General features: G+C 33.7%; 1 protein-coding gene across 2 annotated transcripts in view; it reads left to right on the top strand.

Annotated features, from left to right (window-relative positions):
• PHIP (pleckstrin homology domain interacting protein) overlaps nt 1-17,263 on the top strand; it is a 122,699-nt gene that overhangs the window by 91,096 nt on the left and 14,340 nt on the right. For both annotated transcript variants that reach the window (XM_068551655.1, XM_068551654.1), the window contains exons 24-32: nt 1,685-1,804; nt 3,237-3,344; nt 3,919-4,043; nt 4,174-4,256; nt 7,209-7,320; nt 7,499-7,560; nt 9,994-10,149; nt 11,217-11,337; nt 14,597-14,722. In XM_068551655.1, coding sequence (XP_068407756.1) covers nt 1,685-1,804; nt 3,237-3,344; nt 3,919-4,043; nt 4,174-4,256; nt 7,209-7,320; nt 7,499-7,560; nt 9,994-10,149; nt 11,217-11,337; nt 14,597-14,722 — 1,013 coding nt within the window. The remainder of the gene's footprint in view (nt 1-1,684; nt 1,805-3,236; nt 3,345-3,918; nt 4,044-4,173; nt 4,257-7,208; nt 7,321-7,498; nt 7,561-9,993; nt 10,150-11,216; nt 11,338-14,596; nt 14,723-17,263) is intronic.

Raw genomic sequence — 17,263 nt, 5'->3', positions numbered from 1 at the left:
CTCAAATCTAACACATAACAAAATTTATTTTCTAAGCTTTCCTCTCTAACGTGCTGCACTTCAGCCTTCCTCATCTCCGCAGTGACAACTCCAGTTGTTTACACCAAAACCCTGTAATTCTTCTTTTTCTCTCATTCCACATTCAGTCCATCAGGGAATTATTATCATGGCTCTGTCTTCTAAATACATTCAGCACTTGACTGTTTTCACCACTTTTGTTATCATGCTAGTGTGAGCTACTGTGAACTCTCACTTGTATTACTGCAGTAGCCTTCCATCTCTCTTCCTGCTTCTACCCTCATCCCCCTAGGCTCTGTTTTCTAAAGCAGGGATCAACAAACTTTCTGTAGAGGGCCAGCTACTCCACCAATGTAGCCTAAAAGCAGCCCTAGACAATACATAAACGAATGGGTATGGCTTTGTTCCAATAAAATTTGATTTATGAAAGAAGATAGTGGGCTGGACTTGGACCATGGGCCATAATTTGCAGATGCCTGCTCTGATGCATCCAGAGTGATCCTTTTAAAATATGTCAGATCCTATCACTCTTCTGCCTAAAATTCTCCAATGGATCCATCTCACGTATAGTAAATGCCAAAGTCCTTTACCCCTCCCTTACTCTCCAGAGAGAGTTCTCCTGATGTGCTTAACTGAGAAATACAAACAAAGGTGGTTAATAGGAAGAAGAGTTAATAGGAAAATGAGTATTAAGTAGCAACTATAGCATACCTGCTGCAGGTAGTGTTCTCGACACCCATTATGACCTTTTTTCTTTTCATGAACTTTCATTAACTCACAGTGATAACTACCTTATAACCACCTTTTTTTTTTTTTTAACACAAGAGAATAAAATTTAGAAATCTTAGTTTACAAACACTGAACCAAAACATTTTTAATCAACTGCATGAAGTTTCTCTGTCTCTACTTACATATGTTAGGTTTCAGCTCTTAGAAAGTCCATTTTTCCAAAGTCTAAGGTACCAATATCCAGACTATGATGGCCACCTGTAGGTGACCAGAAAATTTTAGCTTTTTCTCAAAGGCGTATTCACAAAAGTAAGAGACCTGGCTTGACAGCATTCTGTTTGAAAAAAAAAAAAAAAAATCTGAAAAAAAATTTTTTTTAGAAGCTTGTGTGTGAAATGGCTACTTTAAAAGGAGTTAAAGGAATATTCTTGGGCTATGTGGAAGTATAATGCCCAGCCCATGGAAACAGTTAGCCTTCTGTATCTTGGCACTGCTCAGCCCATATGAGAATATCTTACTTAGTTCTTACTAACACGCTTATGACTAGGATTTTTTAAAATAAAATCTCGAATGTGCTTCGGTCTGTTACATGGAGTGTTTATGAAACTGATAGAATTTTGAGAGGAAAGAAAGGAGACAGAGCTTATACTTCAGTGTTTATGGGAATATCTTGTCACCTAGTTTTGTTTTGAATATTGTCTGTAGAGCTTTGGTTTATCTAGTTCTTTTTTTATGGAGTGATTTGGAGAAATCGAATATAACTATACTGCCACTGCTGCCATCTTCCCAGAGTAAGGTCTTTAATACTTAATATACATTTTTGTACAAAGATCCCTTCCCCTTTTATTTTTTAAACTACCTTTTTAGTTATTTTAAAGGGCAGATTGATAGATGAATGCTTTCATGATAATATTACTTTATATTGTTTTACACTTAGAGATTGGCTGTGGGAGAACTAACGGAAAATGGTTTGACGTTAGAAGAATGGTTACCTTCAACATGGATTACAGATACTCTCCCCCGAAGATGTCCATTTGTGCCACAAATGGGTGATGAGGTATTTTTTAACTTTTAAAAAATATCCTTTGTTTCATTCAAGTAACTAAATACTTTTTATAGCTCTTGAAACAGAACTCTAGAAAATTGCAGCAGTTTTATAAAGTATCTCATTTTACATATTTGTATCTGTGTATGGAAAAAGGAAAATTAGGAGGAAAGCTTTACTGATAATCTTTTTTGAGGCTACTGTAAAAATTGCAATAGCAAATTAAATATTGTAAGAGAATAGAGGTTTTGTTGACATTTTAAAAACTAATACGTATTTTTTAATAAGAGGATTTTATGGCCAGTTTTCTTTTTCCTAAGTTATATTTATATGGTAAAGGAAAAACAAAATTCAGCATTTTGTTTCATAAAAGTATTTTATTTAAATAACTATAATGTTCATAATATGTTTCTTAGATCTTAAAAAAAATCTATTCGAATATCATTTCATTTTTAAGAAAATATGGTTGGCCATCGTTTTGGACTATGTTCTTGTGAATTTGAAATGAAAATGTAAGATATTAGACCAAACTTTTCCACTCAGGAGTTCATGTCTCCTTGTTTTATGCATAAATGTTAAGAGGCAGGGTTATCTGGTGTTCAGTAGATTCATAGTAGTAAGTTGGGAATTAAAATAGAGGCTTCTTTAGCAGAGCACACTAACAGTAGAAAGTGACAGGTGGCAGTTGACAGTTTTAAAAAAAAAAGGAAAACAAAAACTTTTTAATACAAGAGTAAGTAACTCTAAAGTTCCAGGCAGCTGGAGCAATAATGATATTAATGAATAGAATGAATGTGTGTAAGCTAATGGGTATCCCAAAATATTGCTAAGAACTTAATAGCATTTTTTTGAAATTCCAGCAGCATTTTTTAACAAGCTCAACTATTTATCGTGGGAAGCGTCGTGGGAAGAACACTTGGGCTCAGACTGCTGTATTCACGTACCAGTTCTCCAGGGTGGTAGTCAGGAGTCACTTAAATTTGACCTCCATAAATGAGGATAAATATATGCCTTGCTCTCTTTATAATGATAAAATATATGTGAAAATATATATGAAAATATATTTTTCATTTTAAAGTTTCCTGCATTTGTACAAACTGCTTGCTATAAAAGTAGGTGAATAATCAACTAAACATGACCCCTAGTTACAACTTACTTTATTATACAACATAAATTAACTTATTTTGAATCCAAAAATGGTGAAACCAAAAAGCCAAAAAATAACTGCTTATCCTAACCTCTTAATGTTATTTAGAACACTATAGTTATGATTAAGTGACAGTAGGACAGCTTGAGGAAAAGAAGGGAAAAAAAATCAAAATATTAGAATTTCTTTTAGTTTAAAGGACATTAGATTCTCTCTGCAGTTTCAGCTGATACCGTGCATCTTGCGTCAAAGGAAACACATTCAAGTTTTAAAATTGTGACTTTATTTACTTTTTAGGTTTATTATTTCCGACAAGGACATGAAGCATATGTTGAAATGGCCCGGAAAAATAAAATTTATAGTATCAATCCCAAAAAACAGCCATGGCATAAAATGGAACTACGGGTATGGTGTTTATAATTTAATAGTCCAAAAAGATGCGATTATAGAGGAAATTGTATTGAGTGTTACTATTTTCACTATAAGAAACAGTATCATGAAGATACCTTTTCTAAGTGAAACAATCTGGGAAGTAGAAGGTGTTTAATTTCTAAAGAAACATAAGATTGAATTTATATATTCCAGTAGTTTATAAGTTGGGAATAAAATGTAATTATGGTGAGAACTGGACAACATTAACATCTAAGGCAAACTTCATCTTTGTAAATTTGCAAGTATTTCTAGGTTTATCAGCAGTAGTTTAAAATTATTTCCAGGTCCTTGGAACTGTGTTAGAAAATTCTTATTTCGCTAAAGTTTTCCTTTTTCTTTTTTTTTTTCTTTCTTTTGTTTTCTCTTTTTTAAATTGAGATATAACTTGCATACTGTAAAGTACACCGATAAGTACACAGCTCAATGGATTTTTACATATACATACAGAGTAATCACCTAGATCAATATTAAAATGGATAATTTTTTTTATCATGTTTTAGCAGTTTATTTTGTGAAGATGGTTTCTTATTTTCTGTATCTTCCTCAGGAACAAGAACTGATGAAAATAGTCGGCATAAAGTATGAAGTGGGATTGCCTACCCTTTGCTGCCTTAAACTTGCTTTTCTGGATCCAGATACTGGTAAACTGACCGGTGGATCATTTACCATGAAGTAAGGACTGTTGAAAGAGGCAATAGTTTCTTAGTATTGTAGATTATTTTTCAAGATCCAGATAAATTTGAACGCCTTTTAGATATTTGTAAGTATATGACTTAATCAGTTTGTTTCTGTTTGTACTTAGGTACCATGATATGCCTGATGTTATAGATTTCCTAGTCTTGAGACAACAATTTGATGATGCAAAATATAGGCGGTGGAATATAGGTGGGTGATTTATTTAGAAGCTTGTTTGCTTTATCTAATAAGTGACTTACTATTTTTCATAATTTAGGTAAAGATAATCAGAAATCTTGCCATTTGCAGGAATGTTAATAAGAAAGTAAGATATTGTGTCAGGAATTTATTTATTTATTTTTAAGAATGAAAATACTTTTAATCCAGGTGATGCTGAAATTCCAAACATTTTCTCTCTTATATTTCTTAACTATGTATAAGATTGTTTATAGCTATTCCTTCTGCTGTTTTATGTGCTGAATTAAATTTTTATCCAAAGGAATTAATGACAGAATTCAAACTTGAAGCAAAAGAAGTCTTCCAGTTCAAAATGTTTAATAATTTGGACTGGGACTAAAACTGAACTGACATTTTTCTTTTATTGGTTAACTCTGTTAAAATTAAAGCTAATACTGTAATCAAGACTCAAAAAAACCTTCTAAAATCCTTAAAAGTCTCCAGGCATTTAAGGTGCATTAATTTATGTACAGATGGATGTGCTATTTTCTAGAGTATTCCTTTTAAAAATTTCAGACAGGGCCACTCTGTCATCTTGGAGTAGACTCTGGTGCCTATATGGCTTATTTGGTTTGAAAAAGCACATCAGTTGACGTGGCATTTCATCCCTCTTCCAGTGCCATTGGAAGGCCTTTGTGTGGTGATTTGTTGTCTCTTGTTTGGTCTTGGTAAACGTAGAAATTTACATGTGTGCTGTAAAAAGAAAAATTATGGAAATGCAAGTCATTAAAATTAGGGACATGCAAGTTAAGAAAAAAATTTACACCCATGTGCCATTTCTCTGGAAGCTTTGAAAGATGTGTTCCATCAAATAAGGGAGTAAAGAAAAAGACACGGAATCTCTGCAGGAGACAGGAAATTCAGAACAGGAAAGCACCGAAAGGAATTCCCAAATAACAGTCAATAGAAATCTCAGGATAGCATCTGTTTAGCAAGTCTGTAAAACAAACAGTCCCGAAAACATTGTCCTCTAAGAGTGAAATCATCAGGAAAAAAAAAGTGAAACTGATAAATTGTATAACATGTTTGACTTTGTGGGAAATTATATATTGAAGAGTGTTTTATAGTTTGAGCTATTAGAGAATGTGGGAAGACATAATCATAAATTCAGAGAAAACCAACCATAAGAAAATGAAGCAATTATACAAAATTATATAGGAAAGGAATTGTATGCTATTTGGCTCATTAGCAAACAATATTTATACAGTGTAGTCATGACAAAGGAAGACTGAATATGGATTGAATAAAATGTACATACCCTTTATATACAGTTATATGGAGAGAGACCAATACTTAATGTCTAAAATTGATGAGTGAAGAAATAGCTATATACTCATTATTTAGAAAACTGTAAGTAAATTCAAGAAGAAAGAGTTAAAAGTTCTTCTTGGTTTTAGATGTAAGCCTTTGATACATACGATTTTTTAAATTATTTACATGTGTTAGTTGATAAGATCAATTTCATCTCTTATTTTTGAGGACACGCATCCGCCAATAAATTGGCGGAACAAATATTAGCAGTCAGAGTCCAGGAGAACATTCTAGAAATGCACTGACAACCTAAGCAAAGGAATACGGCAAGCATTGGACAGATCAGAGAGATATTTCAAATGGAAGTACATCAGAATGTTCTCATTTGGATCTTATCATTTTTCTCCCCTAAATTTATAGATTACTATTTCTTCTAAAATTAATACTAGTTAGTCTTCTATTTCTGAAGATATTTGCATGTATCGACCAACTGCCATTTAAAATTATATCAATAATAATTACTTCAGCCTGTCCTCAGGTATGTTTAAGGCTTGCTCTGGTAGACTGTATTCCTTGCTTAACTTTATTGTCATTAGCCTGCAGTATCATTCATTGTGGTCAGGCACACATTATCCATTTCTTCCTCTTTAGCGTAATTTCGTCAGTCTAGGTACAATAGGATTGTAAGAAATAGCTTTATGAAACTCATTATTATGTTTGCTGTAAGGTGTCGGAGGTGTCAGTAGTGCTGTTTATTAAATTATATATTAGCTTCTCACTAAGGGTAGTGTCACTAATATGCATCTGAGGAGCAATGAGAGACTCTTAGTCTAGTAATACATCATGTTTCCCTCTTAACATTGGCTGTTAGAATGCTTGAATTTGAATCTAAATTTGATCCCAGTGCATACCCACTCAGAGTATATATATACACATATATATAACTCAACAACATGCAGTTGTGTTCTGTTAATTCAGCCTGACTCCAGCTTTCTTTTTTGTCATTAAATTTCTTTTCTTTTTTAAATTCATTTTATGCTATATAGTTGGCCCTCCGTATCCATGGGTTCTGCCTCCACAGATTCAACCAATCTTGGATCAAAACTATTAGAAAGATTAGTTGTTTTTGTTTCTTTTTTATTTGTTTCTATAGGAAAGGGAAAGTGAGTGTATAGATGAGTGTTAGTAACTTAAGGGTGATTTGAGTCAAAGGAAAGCAGGTTGGATTGTTCTTGTTTGGTTTGTTTTTAGCCTGGACTCTTAATTGTTGGTTAGAGGAACTTCCCTACAGAAAGTAAGAAATTAAAGATAGACTATAAATATTTGTTGGGAAGAAATTATCTGTGTTTTTATTTGAATGAAAAATTTGTGCATAGTCCTAATGATGTGCTAGATTGGTAAAAATGTTTAAGATAAGAGTGAATTTCTCCTTACCGTAATAAAATGTAAAAAAATGGTGCTGAAAGTCGGTCACACTTCAGGTGTGCTTATTAAATAACTTTTTCCCCCAGTATTGCTGATTTTATTTATTTACTTATTTATTTTGGAGTGTGTAGGTCATTTTTCATAGGTCTTTTAAAATCATACAGGCAGTTTAAGTGTCTTAAAGGAAAGAGGAGTAACAACAGCAGCGTTTCATTTCAGAGTAATGAGATGGCTTTTATTCTTGTCCAGGTGACCGTTTCAGATCAGTCATAGATGATGCCTGGTGGTTTGGAACAATTGAAAGCCAGGAACCTCTTCAGCCTGAGTACCCTGATAGTTTGTTTCAGTGTTATAATGTTTGGTAAGGAAGTATTGTATTTTGGTTCAGCCTAACTTGTTTTGAATGTTTTCCCGTCTGTTAATAAAATGATAAAGATACTACTTTTAAACACTGAAGTAATTATTTTTACAATGTGATTTTATTAAAATTGCAATGCAATATTTAGATTTTTTAATATAAAGGTTTTCCTTCCTTTAAGCTGGGACAATGGAGATACAGAAAAGATGAGTCCTTGGGATATGGAGCTTATACCTAACAATGGTAAGTGTAGGTTAAGCTTTTTGTGTCTGTATTATGGAATTAATTTCTTAAATAAAAATCAGATTTGCTAACTTGCAACTACAAAGAGTTCTTAATGAAGACCAAGTAGAAAATATTCATTCCACAAATATTTATTATGCACCTACTATTGACCCTGGAGGGTAGGGGAGGCATAACAGTGAAAAAGTTAGACATAATCCTTGCCCACTTGGAATTTGTAGTTTAACAGGGAAGGTTGAAATTAATTACAGCAGAATACAATACTGATTTGCTAATTATTATTCACTCTAGAACAGGGGTCCCCAACCCCCGGGCAGCGGACCGGTACTGGTCCGTGGCCTGTTAGGAACTGGGCCGCACAGCAGGAGGTGAGCGGCGGGCAAGCGAGCAAAGCTTCATCTGCCGCTCCCACCACTCGCATCACCGCCTGAGCCATATCCCACTCCGCCCCCAAACCCCCCACCCCCACCTCCCGTCCGTGGAAAAATTGTCTTCTATGTTACTGGTCCCTGGTGCTGAAAAGTTTGGGGACCGCTGCTCTAGAAGATGAGCACTTGGGATCAAAGATATTTTTGTAACTCCAGCAGAATACATAGAATACAATGTAATACTGAGAGTTCAGGCTTTTGAGTGAGACGTAGATTTCTATCCTAGCTCTGCTGTCTTTTATCTTGACAATTCCTTTAAATCTCAAAACTCCAGATTCTTAGGATTCAGCTTTTGAAACTGTGTAAACTAATACTTTCCTTAGAGGGCTGCTATGAGGATTAAATGATATCATATGTGTAAAGTGCTTATTATAGAGCCTGACACATGTAAGGGCTCAATGAGTAGGTAATTATAATTAATAATAATAACCGTCATCTTGCATATGGCCTGACGCATTGCCTTAGGATTTGGGAGTTAGCCTTAGGCAGTGAGTATGACATCTTCCTGGAACTGAGAAAAGACCAATGTGGCTGAAGCCTGGAGATTGCATTTTCTTTCTTTCTATTTCATTGTCCATGTTTGTTTCAGTTTAAAAAAAAATACAACACACACAATTGTATATGCCTAAAAAGGTTTAAAAGGATATATACCAAATTATTAATAATGATCATTTATAAAGGGTGGGGATATGAGGACTTCCACAAATTATCTTTTACATTATTCTGTATTGTTTGATTTTTTTAATAGTATGTTACTTTTACGATCATGTAAGAATAAAGATTTTAAAAAACAAAAAGAAAAAAAAAGCCTGACTTGTAACATAGTAGAAATAATCATTTATAAATGGAGTTCCTCACTAGTTATTGTATTCTAAAAAAGCAGAGAAAAGACAACGTGGAAAAAGTAAACCCAATCTAGTAAATCTTAGAAATGAGAAAATGGTCATGCTGATTTTGTTCAAAACTAATACTTTCTAGAAATTATCACTTTGAGATACCAATACCAATAATGTCTTTTTCATCTCATTGCTAAATTAGAGCTGTTTAAAATATCTTAAATCAACTTGTAAATGTGTTAACATGGCTTATCTTCTGGTTTTATTTCTGTCCTTTGTGAATGTTTGAATTTGAAGTCACATCAGACTATTGTGAATATGAGAGAAATGAAGCTAATCGATGTTGTAATGTCTGGGGTATTTCTTGAAATGAATTAGTGACAGTAATATACTACTTGTCTCCTACCTGAATATATTGCTATGTGGAGGGGGTGATTTTTGTTGTTTTTGTTCTATTTGGATACACGTACATAGGCACTCATAGAGTTTAATTACATTTTGGGAGGAGGAGAAATTTTGTAAACAAATAGTAGCATATTTTGAAATGTTTCTCTCATGAAGTCTAGTTCAAAGAAAAAATTGCTTGGCAGATTTGTAGATTTTATGTCACCACCACCCCCTAATGACTCTGTTAAAGATTCAGGCATGCAGAAAGCATACCTTCATCATTTAAGAGCAAAAAACGTTAAGAATCATCTGTCAGTATTCATAATTGTCTCTGTTCCCACATTTGAAAAAAACTGAGCCTTTGATTGAAGCATTTCTGAAAGAATACCACTTTTGCTCAGTTTCACCTGTGCGTTTTATCAAAGTAAACATGGAGATTACATATTATGAAATGATTCAGAAAACTTTAAATTTGCATCATTTTATAGGAATACTTTCTCCTTCACGTGTAACTGATAATAGAGCAAGTTGTCAGGTATAATTTTGGAGAAGTAATTATATGCTCATCTAGAGAATTATGAAATTAATGTTTTAAAGAATAAATTTTATTGACTCTTGAAACATACTTTCCTTTAATGAAAATAAAGAATATACTTACCAAACCTTTACAAAATTATACTTTAATTTTATAACAATATTAACTCTGATTTCTAAAGGTAACCTAAATATTAGTAAATTACCACATATTTTCACTAAATCTGCTTTCTTTCTTTGTATTTCAGCTGTATTTCCTGAAGAACTAGGTACCAGTGTTCCTTTAACTGATGTTGAATGCAGATCATTGATCTATAAGCCTCTTGATGGTGAATGGGGTTCCAATCCCAGGGATGAAGAATGTGAAAGAATTGTTACAGGAATAAACCAGTTAATGACACTAGGTAAATAATAGTAACACATGAATATAGATAGAAGATGTTGCAGAAAGCAAAGGAAAGGAAAAATACTACTTTTCAAGCAAAACTTTTTTCCATAATATCATGTCATTGTTTTCAAACATTTTTAAGTGGCTTTTTTTTTTTAATGCGATTTTACACAGGGCTTAAATATCTAAAACAGTTATAAATGAGGTTGCTCTAGCTGAATTTCAGAGTGAGGGACCCCAGAAACACCAGGGGTACCGTTGAAAAACCTAGATCCTCCAGAACCTAATTTTAAAATCCTTGACATACTCAAGCTGACATGATGTGACTTGAAAGAGGAGGGCTGAAAGCTGAATTATATGGGTAACTGTACCAGTTTTCCTCTTAACTTGATATAGGTATACACAATAGAATATTTGTAAAGGGAAGGGAGAGGGTATATGAACTGCTTTGCTTTATTTAAAAAAAAAGAAAAAGAACAATGACCACAAAGCATGATTATCTGAACTTTTGGTGCCCAAAATAACTCTAAACTAGTGTGGTGGTTTGTATTAACCTAGACTTTCAGTAAGGAATGAGCTTTAAAGAGTCTAAGGGAGAAATTAACATGAATAAGAGCTGAAGATATTGGAGACACATGTTGGATGATATTTTCATCTGAAGTCTTTTAAAATATGGGCAACACTTAATTAATTATTGTCTCAGATACTGTCTTAGGTAATTTTAGTAATTATGTCAAAACAATTACTGTCAAACACATAACATAGATTCAGGAATGGCCTGGTTTTAATTATAGAAATACATGTGGATGTTCTTTAATAAGTCAGCTTTATATATTGTCTGTCATCTCTTTTCTTCTAAGGAATCCATAAATAACAAATACTCCTAGAATTTTGCAGTATAAATGTAGACATAATAAAAAGTGAGACTATGTGTTAGCTAAACTGTATGTATTTTCTATCAGAAGATAGTGGTAGACTAATGGTTATGTGGATTAGAACTTAAAGCTTAATTCAAGCAGAATTTTGAAGTATTTTAAGCAGTACAAAAATAAATTTATAAACGTATTTGTTTGTTTATCTTAGATATTGCTTCAGCATTTGTGGCTCCTGTGGATTTACAAGCCTATCCCATGTATTGCACTGTAGTGGCATATCCAACGGATTTAAGTACAATTAAGCAAAGACTGGAAAACAGGTTTTACAGGTTAGAACCATTTGCTGTAGCTACTACCAAAAGAAAGCTAAGTGATTCTTTCACCCTTTTACTGATCCTCTCTAGCCGTGTTTCTCAAACTTCCATGTGCATGCAAATCACCTTGGGGATCTTGTTAAAATGTAGAATCTGGTAGTAGGTTTAGAGTAGGACCTGAGATTGCGTTTCTGACAAGTTCCCAGTGATGCTGGCGCTGCTGCTCTGTAGACCACACTTAGAAACAAATGTGAATTGATGGTCACTGTGTGTGTATTGTGTTTTATGAAACAATCCAGCGTATTCTGTTTTCTCCGAGATATCCCATTGAAATATTTGTTCATGGATTTTTTTCATAGAATAATATTAAAAACTGTGTTCTCTTATTTATTTAGCTTATGAATACTTCTGAAAAGTGAAATTAGGAAAATTTGGGGTACTTTTTATAGTTGTAGCTTAGCTTGAAATATAACTAGAGTTTTAAAAAGATGTAATTTCAGTTAATTTGCGTATGCTGGTTAACAGTTTTGGTAAACATTGAGTTCTAATGTTGGGCAGGCTTTGTAGGTTTATTACCTAAAATGTCTTATCAAAAAGTGAGGTTAAGTCCATTGTTTTCACGTAATGAAATCAGACTTTTAGCTTTCACATTTCTTATGACTTTTGCTTATTAGCAGGCCAACAACATTTTAACTTAAATAATAATTGCGTTAAAACTTTATTTTTGTGACCAGTTTTATAGTACTGCAGTTCTTTACACTACTATTTATTTTAACTTAGGGAAGTTTTTTTTTTTTTTTTTTTTTAATTTATTTATTTATTTATTTATGGCTGTGTTGGGTCTTCATTTCTGTGCGAGGGCTTTCTCTAGTTGTGGCAAGCGGGGGCCACTCTTCATCGCGGTGCACGGGCCTCTCACTGTTGCGGCCTCTCCTGTTGCGGAGCACAGGCTCCAGATGCACAGGCTCAGTAATTGTGGCTCACGGGCCCAGCCGCTCCGCGGCATGTGGGATCTTCCCAGACCAGGGCTCGAACCCGTGTCCCCTGCGTTGGCAGGCAGATTCTCAACCACTGCGCCACCAGGGAAGCCCTCCCTTAGGGAAGTTTTTAATCGTATTTTGTATTCATATTTTTCTGTGTGAAATGTGCCTTTAGATCTTTTTAATACTTAAATTATAATTCTAATTTGATACTGTGTGTACCTGGTGCTGAAAACACCATTTGTTATTCCTTACTGACTAAGGTAGGGTTTCTCAACAAAAGCATTACTGACGTTTAGGGCTGGAAAATTCTTCATTATGAGGGACTGTCCTTTGCCTCTACCCTTAAGTGCCGTAGCAGCCCCTAGTTGTAAAAACCAAAAAAGTGTCTCTAGACGTTGCCAAATGCCTCCTGCTGGTCAGAGTCACTTCACCGAGAGCCTCTTGGAATAAAGAAAACTAAGGCGTTGGACTTTACGTTCTGATCTTGTTAGGTATTTCTGCTGCTGCTTCATTAGTATTTGTCAAAAGCATTGAGATGAGGAGGAAATCACCTGTGATATGTGCCTCCCAGCCATCTTCCTCTCGAAGCACACTTCTTTAAGTAAATCATTTTCAACATTACATGTTAAAGGTTTAAGACAGGAAATGGAGAAGAAATTCTTAACTATATCCTTATTTCTCTCTAAGCCCCTAAGTTGTTAAACCTTAGGGGTTACACCCCGTGCTTCAGAGATGGAACAAGACGTGGGAGGATAAAAGGGAGAGAAAGAACTGTTTTCTACACACTAGTAGTTGGACTACATCTAGAAAGATAAACTTCTGCCATCTCCCACCATTGTTAAAAATATACTTTCTCATAGAAATACTGCTCAACATGAGAATTGCTAAGGTGTACTGTATTTCAATATACATTACAGCTTAATGAGGCTTTTTGGCATTAGCCTAGCTTAGTAACCAACTTAGGAAAAAAATCTTTTGAAACAGAGTCCTTACATAAATTAGAAACTGCCTGATTTTTAACCAAATGTAGTTGTAGACCTGAGTTATGTTCTTATTTCATAATAATGATGCCTTCATGTGCTATTTCACTGTTTCAAGCTTTTTTTGCTTCTCCTCTACTCATTGGCTTCAGACTTCTTGCAGTTTGTAGTTTTCCTCTTTGATACTTCTAGTTCAGTCTTAAACCACTGTCAGTTTGCCCTACTGATATTAAAACCTCATGCCTTATCTTATACACAGTTTCTATAGGGTACTGTGATTCTTTTATCAGAACGAGCCTTGTAAATGCTATTGGAAATGCACAGAAGCTTTTCTGTATGCTTCTGTATCCATAATTATATATAATTCTTTTAAAATTCCATATAATTGTTTTCTGGTCACACATCAGTAACATTTTCTGAGTATTTTCTTCCTTATCATTTTAAGTTGGATGATATTCTAGAATCTGCCTTTGGATTTTTCTTTAGTTACTGAAATAAAATAATAAAACACCAAAATTTTAGTACAGTTGACTCTTGAACAGCATGGGTTTGAACTGCACGGGTCCACTTATACACGGATTTCTTTTTCAATAAATATGTACCCATAGTACTACATGATCCATGGTTGATTGAATCCATGGATGCGGAACCTCGGATACGGAGGGCCAACTCTAAAGTTGTATTCGGATTTTAGACTTCAAGGAGGGCCAGTGCCCCTAACTCCCCCATTGTTCAAGGATCAACTGCATTGTCAATTTAGTGTAAAAAAAAAAATTAATTTTCATTTCGTTAGGTTTCTTAGTAAACTAACATGTTCACCGTATTTTTATATTTTTGTATCTCATAAGCAAGCTCTTAGTTAGCTTTTCATTTTTAAATGTCATTTGATTACCAGTAATAGAATTAGATTGAAATTGCTTGGTTTCCTTTTTTAAGTAAAAGTCAGATATGCTTATTACCAAAAAATGACACCATACATGAAAGGAATATGTAAAGCAAAAACTAAAACTCCACTGTTTCTCTCCTCCTACTACTCTCCTTATAGTCTTTCTCCCTAAAAGAAGGCCCTGTTGATAGTCTAATGTGTCTAATCCAGACATTTTCTATGCCAGTACATAACGTTGCTACTCTTTCCCCCCGCCCCAACACAAATGACGTTCTATTTTTTTGAAAACAGCTTTTTAAGGTGTGAGTTTTGTAATTGATTTAAGACTGCAATTAAAAAGTCTGAATGTCTTGGTTTTAAAATGTGTGTATGTATTTCTAAGTATAAAGAGATTAATAAGACTTCTGCATTTTGTTTGTTTAAAGGCGGGTTTCTTCCTTAATGTGGGAAGTTCGGTATATAGAGCATAATACACGAACATTTAATGAGCCTGGAAGCCCTATTGTGAAATCTGCTAAATTTGTGACTGATCTTCTTCTACATTTTATAAAGTGAGTATTTTTCCACACTTAATTATATTACTGTAATAATTGCAGTATTTTAAAAGGTAAAATGCCAAAACGTAGAATACAATCATTTTTTATTATACATCATGTCACGTGCTGTGCTGTAAGCATAGTTCCACTCAAAATAGGAAGTGTATGTCTGTCTAAAGAAGCAGCGTTTAGTTCACTGGCTGATAATAATTACAGAGTCAAAGAGATTTTGTTACAGTTGTGTTCTGCAATTCAAGTAAGAAAACGTGGATCTTTCTCTAAATGCAATGTTCGATAATAATAATAGCAAACTTTTACTGAATGTGTAATGTTTTACCTAAATTACCTCTTCTAAGTCAGATAAAAATCTTACAGGTGGGAGAGATCATTATCTGGAATTTACAGTTCAGGAAGTTGAATCTTTTAGAGGCTAACTTGTTTAATTTTCACAGTAAATGAGTGTCTGCCATTTGACTTGAGAACCTTTCATCTTAAAATTGTATTGCCCCTATCAAGTTTATGAACAAGTATTCAAATACGTCAGCAGGAAACTGAATTTAACTTTCAAGGTTTTTCTTCTTCAAAGTCAGGTTTACTTCCTCATTCATTAATCCCATACCAAGAGTGAAGATAACTACAACTTCTTAAGACAGCAGGACTTTTACTTCCTTGTCTTTATGGATTTTATGTATTCATAGAATGAATTGAGTCTTCTGAATTGAAGCCAGAGGAATGAATCATATGTATGTTTTCTACAAAATACAGATCTGAATTCATACTAAGTTTATTTATATTGGATAATTTTTTCTCATTAAGAGGAGAATTGGGTATTTTATAATTTAAGTATTCACCTGTTATCAGCTTTCATTTTTACATGAAGGGATTATTGAGGCTTTTTTTTTTAAAAAAACATCTCCAGCTTCATTCTCATTACTCAGCATAATCATAGGATCCCTTTTCTTGGTATTAGGTGAGTTTGTTTTGCTAAGGAATGTAGGTAATTGCAATATAAAAAAACCACCAAAGAAAATTCGTAAGATAAACTTTATGCCCTTCCTCGACCTTATTTCTCTAAAGAAAGCTGTTGCTTTCCAAGTAGTTTCGGGGCTGTTATTGCTAAGCTTTTGCTGCTTTTCAGTAAAATTGATAATCAAGAATTAATAATCAAGATAATAAAAATTAGTTATCCTCAGAAAACTATTTATATAACTTGGTTGTAAAAGTTTATAATATCTTAACTGTAAAGTTTTTAATCTGTAATTTTGTGTGTTTTATATATGTTATGTACATCTGTTTTTCCAAAGAGATAGGAATCAATAGAATCACATGATAGAGTAAATTCATATTTTAGTGAAATAATTTAGATGAAACAATTATTTTTACATTTGGAATAATCTGTGAAATTGTATTTCTTTCAAATAGTTATTTTGAAACGCCTTATAAGAACAGATTAAAATAATAAAGCATTTACATTGTATATATCTAAAAGTAAATCCCCGGCATTTTTTAGAGGTATACAATTTGTTAAGAACCATTTTTAGCTAGCATTACTTTTCAAGATGTGTCTAGTATGTCTTGAAATTTTGGTAATGGTACTTCTTAATTGAGTTATTTGGCCAAATTTCAAGCAATAGATGTATACAAAGTGTTTTAATAGATATTTGGAGATAGAAAGAAATGCATAATTATCCTCTTAATACAGTTTTGTAGGGTAGATAAATCTGTAACTATAATATAAGGGAAAAGTAAAAGGAGTTTGTATGAATGTTTAGATGAGGGATAGGGTCACTTCTGGCTATAAGGGTGGGATTTCAGGAACAGGGAGAAGTAGGTTAAGATGTTCTGGACAAGGTAGATACTGATTCAGAAGTTAGATGAAAGGAAAGCAGTTCCAGGGATGAGGAATGGCATGATGGAGGAAGGTAAAGATTTGTTAAGGGAATCGAGTAACTGAAATCAGGTGAAGTAGAGAGAGTACATGCGCAGAAGTAATAGGGATACAGTGTGCTAAACTCGAGTTTGGACCATATCGTGGAGGGCCTCGAATGCTGATCTGAGGAACTATACTTAAAATATGAGCACAGGGAGCAAGGAGCTATCGAAAATATTTGTACATGAGAATAGCATGATGCTTGCTTGCTATGCCTTAAAAATATTAATTTGACTGCAGTGTCTAATGTTAACCGATAGGGAGGAGACAAAAGGCAAGGGACTGTTGAAATTTTTTTAACATGAGAATAACATGATGCAAATTGCCTTGAAAATATTAAACTGACTGCAGATTGACTTCTACAGCTGAGCAAGTAAGAGGTGATGGCTTAATTTATGGAAGTGAGAAAGAGGCAGATGCCAAGAGATTTTGAAGGTAGAATCACAGAACTTGTCCAATGATTGGGTTTATAAGGAGGAGGCAAGGGAAGGAATATTGAAAAACCATGCATTACTGTAAGAATGGTTGAAAAAAAAAAAGTTAAAAAGAAAAGGGAGAAAGAGTGGAAAACGACAGTTAGGTTTAGACATGCAGAATTTTAGATGGTGTCAGGAATCTCAGGAGAA

This window comes from Eschrichtius robustus, chromosome 9 (genome assembly GCF_028021215.1).
Source record: "Eschrichtius robustus isolate mEscRob2 chromosome 9, mEscRob2.pri, whole genome shotgun sequence".
Taxonomy (NCBI): domain Eukaryota; kingdom Metazoa; phylum Chordata; class Mammalia; order Artiodactyla; family Eschrichtiidae; genus Eschrichtius; species Eschrichtius robustus.
This window is presented reverse-complemented; position numbering and strand designations above follow the sequence as displayed.